At 37.6% G+C, this 11,103-nt stretch overlaps 1 protein-coding gene and 1 pseudogene across 1 annotated transcript; one reads left to right on the plus strand and one right to left on the minus strand.

Moving 5' to 3' along the window:
* The first annotated feature begins 2,241 nt into the window (after positions 1–2,241).
* LOC134248812 (uncharacterized) lies at positions 2,242–3,893 on the plus strand (annotated as a pseudogene).
* Positions 3,894–6,441: 2,548 nt separating this feature from the next.
* LOC134248809 (uncharacterized protein K02A2.6-like) lies at positions 6,442–7,230 on the minus strand. Its single transcript, XM_062731193.1, has one exon. It carries the CDS (start codon positions 7,228–7,230, stop codon positions 6,442–6,444), a length of 789 nt encoding a protein of 262 aa, XP_062587177.1.
* Positions 7,231–11,103: the final 3,873 nt, after the last annotated feature.

An 11,103-nucleotide genomic window follows, 5' to 3' on the forward strand; every position in this document is an offset into this window, starting at 1 on the left:
ACTGCATAAGATTTATTGACCTTTGACCTTAAAATTCATATAAAAGTCAAAGGTCAAGGTCATTCCAAAAACTGAGAAATTTAGCTCTCTTTATATCTCTTTTGTCTTTTAACATATACTTAATGTCTATGCATCAATAATATGTACTTTTAAAACTGTTTCAAAGGTTTCACACTTGTCCCCTAACAATAACCCCTTTAAAAGTTATTGCCCCTTGTGCAATAAACCTTGTTATCGCTACTCCTCCGAAACCGTAGACCGTAAAGACACCAAACCTTCACTAATGTCTTAAGGGTCTTTAGGCCTAACTTCACTGTATAAGTACAAAAGGATCTGATGACCCTTATATGAGTTGTTGCCCTTTAACTTCAGTGTGCTTACTATGAAACCTTATAACTTGAAAACTATAAGAGGTAGAAGCATGGGGTTAATTGCATTGTGACCCTTGACCTTTGACCTTGAATATTTTCTCAAGGTCAAAGGTCAAGGTCTTTTTTTTTTTTTTTAAATTTTCATTTTTTTCTATCCTTTCAGACAATTTTGGTTTCTTATTCATGTAATTTAATTTTATGAGACAGATAAAAAACAAAATTGAAATTCAAAGAAGGTGGAAAGACCTCTAATTGTTCTGTGAACAATAAGTCTCCTAGTTATTATTATTTTTCTTCCCGGACTTTTGACTCATCGAAGAACTTTATAGTTCATGATATTGGATATGAAAAGTTATTCCGAAAAACGACCCCCCATGTTTGATCTTTGACCCCTTTCAAAGTTATTGCCCCTTTCGCAAGAAATGCTTGTTATCGCTACTCCTTCGAAACCGTAAACCGTAGACATATGAAACCTTCACTAAAGTCTTCGACTAATTAAGAGGACTCTGGAATCTATTCAGTGCGAAAGTATTCGGTGACCCCTTCAATGAGTTATTGCCCCTGAAATTTTTTAATTTTAGATATAATTAAAAATTTTCAAAACGAGAAGTGATAGAGACATGGGACCAACTGCATAAGATTCATTGACCTTTGATCATGAAATTAGTGCAAAGGTTAAAGGTCAAGGTTATTCCAAATTTGAGAAATTAAACTCTTTTTATATCTTTTTTGTCTTTTAACATATAAATTGTCTTAGCATCATTAATATGTACTCTTAAAACTATTTTAAAGATTTAATTCGTATTCCTTAAGATTGACCCTATTATAAGTTATCGCCCTTTGTACGAAAAACCTTGTTATCGCTACTCCTTTGAAACCGTAAACCATAGAAATATGAAACCTTCACTAAAGTCTTTGACTAATTGAGAGGACTCTGGAATCTATTCAGTGCGAAAATATTCGGTGACCCCTTGAATGAGTTATTGCCCCTGAAACTTTTTTAATTTTAGATATAATTAAAAAAATACAAAACAAAAAGTGATAGAGACATGGGACCAACTGCATAAGATTCACTGACCTTTGATCATGAAATTAATGCAAAGGTCAAAGGTCAAGGTCATTCCAAATTTGAGAAATTAAGCTCTTTTTATATCTCTTTTGTCTTTAAACATATACTTAATGTCTTTGCATCAATAATATGTACTCTTAAAAATATTTTAAATATTTCATTTTTGTTCCCTAAGATTAACTCTTTTAAAAGTTATTGCCCCTTGTGCGAAAAACCTTGTAATCGCTACTCCACGGAAACTGTAGACCGTAGAGACTTCACTGTATAAGTGCAAAAGGATCTGATGACCCCTTATATTAGTTATTGCCCTGTAACGTCTTTGTACCGACTATTAAACCTTATAACTTAAAAACTATAAGTCGTAGAAGCACGGGGTCAATTGCATTATGACTCTTGACCTTTGACCTTGAACATTTTCTCAAGGTCAAAGGTCAAGGTCATTTCAATTTTTTTATTTTCAATTTTTTCTATCCTTTAAGACAATTTTGGTTTCTTATTCCTGGAATTTAATTTTAAGCAGTCAGATATAAAACAAAATTGAAATTCAAAGAAGGTGGAAAGACCTCTTATTGTTCCGTGAACAATAAGTCTTCTAGTTTTTTTTGTGCTTGTCAACTTTTTCATGTAAGTACAAAAAAATTTTTCTCTGGCTGCCCCCCCCCTATTTTCAAAAACGATGCTACGCCACTGTATTTTATATGACTGAGCAGAGGGTTTATGAACCTTGAAGCTATTGTAAAATAATACCTATAAATAGAATTCTTAAAATCCTATATATAATGCAAGCATTTTTGTTTCAGAATGCCTAGAAAGCGGCAGAATTCTGTGATGCAGAAGAAAAAGTACCACTACAAGAGGGCACGAGGCGAACAATCTTATGTGCAGTTGGAACACAATTATGTCCGAAGCCACAGTGATGCTCCCGAAACTGAAGGAGACAGATCCCCTCGCTCAGACTGTGAATCTGATGGTGAAGACTCAAGTGCAGAGGAAATGGACATAGACAATTTGGATTTGAATGCAGGCATTCTTGTGGGAGAAAGTGTTGAAGTTGAGACAGAGGAAGTGACAGATCCATTTGAAATTTTACGATATGAGTTGACTGAAAACGTGCCTTCCCCGTATATTATGGACTTCAATGAAAAGCAACACGGTATTGAAATTCTCCAGCTCTACAGACGGGAACACAACACAGCCGTGAAGTTATCTCTTGTGATCGGAAAAGTCTGCCATGTTCAGCTGTATGTTCATCGGACATTAGTTCCTGAAACCCATGATTTTTGGAGTGAGCTTTCAACACACGTCCAAAGTGCAAACGATGTTTTCAAGATTCTGGAAAAGCTTTTAGAGTATGGAGTGTGCATTGGAAACCCAGATCCAGAATTTCAGGAATTGACACCAGTTGGGTGTGGAATCTCGAGTGCCTCATCACCAGAAATTTTAGCCTACCGTGAAAGTGACTTTTGTGCTGTCCAAGGGAATCTGTCTTATTCATCTACTATCAGATCTTCCCAGTGTGCTATGCTTGTTCTTGGTGCTAGATGTCCTCAATGTTCAAGCTATCGTCGACAGTTGAAGGCATGGAAAATCCGACAGGAAGGAAAACAGGAAATACATTATCTTTGAGCAGCACATATAAACATAAGGACATGAACAGGGATATGCTGTTAAAGAAGTTAGAGCAACAAAAGGAACAAATCAAGTCCATGCAGCACACGATTGATAAGATGAGAAGAGACTGTGATAAGGAGATCATAAGAAATGGCATTTCTATGAATTCCATCCAAAATCAGGAGGTAGAAGATTTGATGGCTACCTGTGAGGAAGAGATGGTGGCAGCCTATCCCGACTGCAATTCATTTCAACGCCTCTTTTGGGAACAACAGAAAAAGGCTATCAAACATGGAAAAAATGGTATGCGTTGGCATCCGACAATTATAAGATGGTGTCTCTACCTCAGGCAGAAGTCATCAAAAGCTTATGATGCTCTTCGAGACTAAGGATTCATCACACTGCCAAGTTCAAGGACTCTCTTTGATTACAATCATTGTCTTACCAGTGCCCTTGGGTTCCAGCCAGATGTTGTCAAGTTATTACGCGAGGAGTGTGAAAAAAGAGAGATGTTCCAGGAGGAATGGAAGAGCTACACCGGCATTTTGTTTGATGAGATAAAGATCAAGAAAGATTTAGTGTACGACAAGCACTCAGGAGAAATCATAGGCTATGTGAAGCTAGGGGACATAGGAGATCAACTCTGTGCGTTAGAGAGAAATGTTAGCGGAGATGCAGGAAACTCTAGTGTAGCCAAATGTATTCTTGTTCTGATGGTGCGTGGAATTACGAGTGACGTTAAGTTTCCATTCGCAGCTTTTGCTACGACAGGGATAACAGCAGATTTCCTATATCCCATCATTTGGAAGGCTGTTGAACTTTTGGAGACTGGTGAAAGTTAAGGTGCTCTTTCTTACCTGCGATGGAGCATCACCTAATAGAAGATTTTTTAATTTGCACAGAGTTGATGAAGATGGGATTGTCCATTTCACTCTAAATCCACATGACCTGTCAAGAAAAATCTTCTTTATATCAGATGTACCTCATTTGGTTAAAACAAGAAATTGCTTCAGCAACTCGAATTCCCACTCAAATACCAGGAAATTATGGAAGGATGGAAAAGACATATCATGGCTACATGTACTGAGACTTTATGAGGAACATTGCGAGAGTAATCTGTATTCCACCTGCCCAAAGCTCACCAGATTACATCTTGACTTGACAGCCTTTAGCCGCATGAAAGTTAGTCTAGCTGCCCAAGTGCTTAGTGATACTGTGGCAAATTCATTGGAATTTCACTATGACGATACCGTGGGTGAGACAGTTAGATTCATTAGGACTATGAACAAATTCTTCGATTGTTTAAATGTAAGGAATCCATTTGAAGGCAGGAATAAACGTAACGCAAACCTGGACCCATACCGATCCACAGATGATGCGAGATTAGGATGGCTTAAAGACAGTTTCCTTGGATACCTCCAGGAGTGGAGAATTTCTGTGAACAACAGAAGGAACCTTTCAGATTCTCAAAAAGCGTCGATGCAGCTAAGTCACCAGACCTTGAATGGACTCAAAATTTCTACCTTGTCCATTACGGAATGTGTCAAGTTCATGTTGGACAAAGGGGCATCCTACATCTTAACCCATTGCTTCAACCAGGATCCCTTTGAACAACACTTTGGCCACTACAGACATAAAGTAGGTCACAACAACAATCCAACCGTGCTTGAAGTGAAGAACATTCTTAAACAAATAAGAACTGTAGGTGCTTTGGCTTTGGGGCCAAAAAGAGGAAATATTCGAAGGGATGAAAATGTGAATGCTGCTGACATTAACAACAACAAGTTGCCCAGGAGGAAGCCTATGAGGATGTGATTCGCTCAGGAACAAAGTGTGACTGTCCAAGAAACTATGAAAACCTTATTGTACAGCTGTAAATGTTGACATTTTGCTGTTATTTATTTATTTATTTATTTATTTATTTATTTATTTATATGTCTCGTTTGTTTTGTTTTTATCATAGTTATTAATTGAAATAAATTATCTGATTTTCAGTCGGTTTTATTTCTACAGTAAAACAAGTTCCAGCCTTGCTTTACAAAAGAGCTTTTTACTAAGACTAATATCTTGATGCAGTTGTAAAATTTTATACAACTTCTACAGAATCCAAAATATTACCTGCATTATTATAAATGCTGGTACATAATTATCTATATCTTTTAAACTCTTCTGAAAGATTAATCCCAATGTTAAATTAATGTGAAAGAAGAATGTAATTTACAAAATTACACTTTGGTCTTAGTCACAAGTTCTTTTGTATAACATGACCCTTTGAGAATCTGATACCATGCTGTCAAAGCTGCATTTAGAATCCCATGGAATGTCAGTGTTGAAGAATTACTCGAATTGAATCACGTTTTATACTTTATTCATGTATACAGGTACATAACCACATGCTTCCACTCTGACAGTCCATGCACGTACTACTCATGCCGGATACACACTGACACCTGACCCACACTACGAACCATAACTCTAGCACACAAACTCTTACACACAAGTGACACAACACAAATTAGAGTTACTTCCCTTAACACTGTAACATAATATCAATACACTACAATACCCCCTTTTCTAAGAATAAACTTTTACACTTCTCAAAATAAATGAATTACTGAAAAGAAATTACTGTCCAACATATTATTAGAAAACATTTACAATTTACAGTCTAAGATATAATAAACTTACAGTCAATAACATTCACACGGAAATATTTCACAGTTCGAAGTCCTTAAGACGTTGCGGTAGTTTCCTTATACGGGTAGACCTTCTAACGCTCGGAGTTTCTGGAGCCGCGGACGGAACATCATCACTATTAGCACTAGACTCAACACTCGGTTCACTAAGATCACTCGGATTCTCTGGAATGTCGGACACACTTTCCGGTTCCTGATATTTTTTCACGAATTCACTATTTCGCTTCACTAACACTCCCTCTGGTGATTTAACAACACAGCTGTTTCCGGTTTTCTGTACGAGTGTATACGGTTCCACGTGATATGGTGTATCCATTTTGTCCTTGGTCGCTTTCTTCAAGAGGACTGAATCTCCTAGCTCCAAATCACACTCCTGTGCATCACGTTTCTCATCGATATAAATCTTGTTCCTGTATTTAGAATACGCATCCTTATCGCGCACTCCCTCATCATAGTCGTTTTCTTGAAGATTCTCCACTTGCGGTAGCTTTGTCCTCAGCTTACGACGGAACATCAATTCCGCAGGTGGTACTCCTGTCGTAGTATGAGGAGTCGTTCTGTAGGCAAATAGATATTTGCGGATTTCGGTCTTCCAATTCTTAGAATCTGCTTGTGCAATCCGAATTCTTTTCATCAACGATCTGTTTTGTCGTTCTACCTCCCCGTTTGCTGACGGATGTAACGGTGTAACTGCTCAGTGCTTGATACAGTTATCTGTCAAGTAATCCTTGAATAACTTAGATCTGAACTGGGGTCCATTATCAGAAGTTATTTGTAATGGAAGTCCATGTCGACAAAACATTCCCTCCAGCGAATCAATGATTTTCTCACTTGTAATATCCTTGGTAACTTCAATCTCATAGTATCTGCTGTAATAATCAACAACAACTAACACATACTGTCCAGATGTTAATGGTCCAAGAATATCAATGCCCAATTCTTGCCATGGCCCTGTTGGTAATGGAGTAGGACTAATTGGTTCCGGTTTCGGAAACGCACTGGTAATCTGACATCCGTGACACGATTTCACATACTTCTCCACTTCCTTGTCCATCCCAGGCCACCACACTTTAGTACGTAACTGCTGTTTCGTCCCAACGATTCCTAGATGACCCTGGTGAGCTAACTGTATACACTGCTTCCTCAGATTTCTTGGAATCACTATTCTGGATCCACGTAACACCACATATCCAATACAACAAAGTTCATCTCGGAATGGGTAATAATCAACGCATGATTTATCCCACTTCCCCTCTTTGATGAATTTCTGAACTCGAATAAGTTCTTCATCTCTCCTTGAAGCTTCTTCTACTTCTCGAGTCGACAGTGCTTGAGGGGTTGCCTCCCTTGCAATAAATTTCACATATTGCTCAGTGTCTCTTGAATTACTGTTTTCTACACGTGTCTTATCCACCAAACGTGATAACGCATTTGCGATATTCTGATATCCAGGTGAGTAACGTACTTTGAAGTTGTAAGCCATAAGTTTTAATAGCCATCGTTCAATCCTTGCATTAGGTCTGGATTTTCTTCCATAAATCACTTATAATGGCTTGTGATCTGTGACTAATTCAAAATCCACCCCGTAGAGATAGATATGGAACTTCTCACATGCCCATACGACTGCTAAAGCTTCTTTCTCGATTGTCGAATAATTGCGTTCTGCCGCTGACAACGTACGACTGGCATAACTGATGACCCGTGTTTCACCTTTGTTGACTTGAAGTAAGACTGCTCCTAGGCCTATTTTACTAGCATCTGTCACTAACTGAGTTTTTTCTGCATCTAATCTGTAATGTCCCAAAGTTTTCACATTTGACAAACAACTCTTTAAAGTGTCAAAGCTTTTCTTCTGTTCGGCTGTCCAGACAAACTTCACATTTTTCTTTGTCAGTCTCCTGAGTGGCTCCGCCACAGTAGCAAGATTTGGTATGTAACGAGCACTAAAGTTTACAAGTCCGAGGAAACTTTTCACTTCGGATCCATTTGTTGGCTCTTTAGCGTTGAGTAACGACTTGATCCTTTCACTTGTCGGTCCTATACCATTCTTTGACAAGACATGTCCCATGAACGTTATCTTGTTCATCCTAAACTCACACTTGTTTAGATTTAGTGTCAGACCTTTATCTTTGAGTCTCTGTAAGGCTTTGCGAAGTCGCTCATCATGTTCTGCTTTGTTACGACCATAAATTACGATATCGTCAGAAATATTCTGTACTCCTTCACAGTCATGAAACACTTGTGAAATCACTTGCTGATATTTCTCTGGAGCTGATGAAATACCAAACATCAGTCTCTTATATCTGTAGAGACCTTTGTACGTAACGAATGTAGTGATCTCCCTTGACGACTCTTCCAGCTCAATTTGATGGTATCCACTTCTAAGGTCTAACTTACTAAACACTTGGCTACCATTCACCATGTAGAGTATGTCATCCACTGTCGGAATAGGATGCCGTTCACGAATAATGGCAGCATTGGCTTGCCTCATGTCGACGCACAATCTAATGTCACCATTGGGTTTCGGTACAATTATGACTGGACTGACCCACGGTGTAGGATCATTAACTCGTTCAATGATATCCTGAGACTCAAGTTCGTCCAACTGTTCTCCTACTTTATCTCGCAAACTGTACGGAATTCTGTACATGCTTTGAGCTACTGGCTTCACATTTTTGTCAATATGTAACTTCAACTTAAAGTCTTTGAGTTTTCCAATACCTTGAAAACATTCAGAGTATTCATGAATAAAGTCAGTTGGCTGAACTGTGTTTACTCCGAGTTTCAGAACTCCTAAATTTATAGCCGTGTCTTTGCCCAGTAACGCTGGTCCTGTACCATTTAGTACAAAGAACTCCTCTTCTCTACTATTTCCATTTTCATGAATTGATGTTTGCGCTCTGAATTTTTTACCCAATAATTTCAACGGTTCTGTAGATCCGTAAGCAAAAAGTTTTTTTTCTCACTTCTCTGAGTGACACTTGATACGGTTCTTCTTAAGATATTCCCAGAGTTCTTTATCAATGATGTTAGCTGATGCACCACTATCAATGACAAATTCTACAGGATTTCCTCCTAGACTGACTTTTACTTTGTCTGATGATGTATGTCCTGTTTTCAAACTAAACACGTATACTTCTGAGTCGGAATCCACTTCAGAATAATCCACTTTGTTAATTTTCCCACCTTTGGTTGGTTTGCCTTTTCCTGGTTTCTTTGTTAAACAACATTTAATAAAATGTCCAACTTTTCCGCACTTCCGACATTCCTTATTCCGAGCAGGACATGATACGTCCTTTGCAAAATGCCCCTCTCGTCCACAACGAAAACACTTCTTGTCCTGAAATCTGTGTTTCTGTTTGTCAGTTTTTTCACGATGTCCCTGAATTCTGTTTACTGACGCCACAATTTCAGTGTCCATATGCCTAGCCTGTGTTTCAGTCATTTCAAATGTAGCTGCTATTGTCCTCAATTGCTCTAGAGTCAAGTCTTTTCCTTTCTCTAACAACTTGGCTCTTATTTTGTGAGACCTGCACTTTTCAATCACTTGGTCCCGAATTTGCTCATCTTGATTTATGAAGTCACAATACACAGCCTGTTGCCGTAATTTTGTGATAAACTGTTCTACTGTTTCAGTCTCAGTTTGCAGAATTTTCCTAAAAACATATCGTTCATACGGAACGTTGACTTTATTCTCAAAATGTTTATCTAACGTTTTCACAGCTAACGTATACACATTGTCATTTTCACCTGCTTGTTCAACATTCAATGTATAAAAAATGTCTTGAACTTCCGGTCCAGCACAGTGCAAAAGTAATGCTTTTTTTTGTTCAGCGTCACTCACCCCTTTTCCAACAGCGAAAAGTTCAAAAATCGGTGCCACCTTTTCCATGCTTGATTTATTTGTGAAGGTTCAGCATTTGGATTAAACTTTCCAACTCCGTTGAGTTCTATTAGTGTAGCCATCTTGTAGCTTTCGTTTTCCTCGTCGCCAGTGAAGAATTACTCGAATTGAATCACGTTTTATACTTGATTCATGTATACAGGTACATAACCACATGCTTCCACTCTGACAGTCCATGCACGTACTACTCATGCCGGATACACACTGACACCTGACCCACACTACGAACCATAACTCTAGCACACAAACTCTTACACACAAGTGACACAACACAAATTAGAGTTACTTCCCTTAACACTGTAACATAATATCAATACACTACAAGTGTGACATATTCTGAATTTGTGTTGATAAGATTGCATTACTAGCAATCTGGTTGACCATTGGGCCTGGTAAAAATATTACTGTATTTTGACATCTTAAAGATACACAGACACAGACTTGAAATTAATATTATTTCAGATTTTCTGTAAAATATTTCAACATATTTATTGTAATAGTATTTTGCAAGAAAATATAAAAATAATAACTTTTATTTTATTTGGAAGTTATTGAAACTTTGAATTTCTGGTTTGATTGACACATCCTTGCTTTTTCACAAATTATAATTTTGTTCTGAATACATAAAAAATGGAATTTTTGTTGTATATTGAAAATTTGAGGAAATATCAATTTCAAATCTGTGTCTTAGCACCTTTAAAATAGATATTGTCTCTGCAGTGTGGACTGGTAAAATTCCATTATTTGTGATTCATCAATATTCAAACAATACAAATTGAATTCCCACCCCCTCTCACTGGACAAGAAATGACACATCAATTTTTTTTTTACAAATTTATTAATAGAATAACAATATCATTGGTTGTGTCAAATAAATAGAACTGTTGAAAGCACATTCATTATTAATCAACATACAGTACATGTACATGACAAAAAGCACACGAGTCAGATTAAAAGTTCAGCAGAAGGCATTCACAATTTTCAAAGTGGTCAGTTGCTGGTCTTTGCTTTCAGTGCCTGTCGAAGACTGTCACTTGGTTTCACTGATTTTGCATTCAACTTCTTGCGAAGAAGTCGGGTCACAGCATAACCCCTCACCGTGGTGAACAAGCATACAATGTCTTCCAAGAGTGGTAGTAAGTCAGTCTCTGGAAAATCACTATACAATTGAGTTATGTAATGTTTCACCATGAATGAATCCATCATCTTCTCTTTCACTACACAACTGTTCAAGGAAATAGACTGCAAGTTGTCAAAGTCCACTATCGTCCTGATGGTGATCTCCAGTTCCCTCACAAGCAGGTAGCACTACTGTATTAAACAAGCTAATTCAGAGAATTCGTGTCCCCCGCTTAGGGAAAAAGTCGGCTCCCCCTGACTGAATTTGTAGAATTATTAAATGTATACATGTATACTGAAGGAAATAAAATGCATGTATGTCAATATGCATAT

This window comes from Saccostrea cucullata, unplaced genomic scaffold (assembly GCF_032062105.1).
Source record: "Saccostrea cucullata isolate Sc308-1 unplaced genomic scaffold, CSIRO_AGI_Scuc_v1 ctg5449, whole genome shotgun sequence".
NCBI classification, from domain to species: Eukaryota; Metazoa; Mollusca; class Bivalvia; order Ostreida; family Ostreidae; genus Saccostrea; species Saccostrea cuccullata.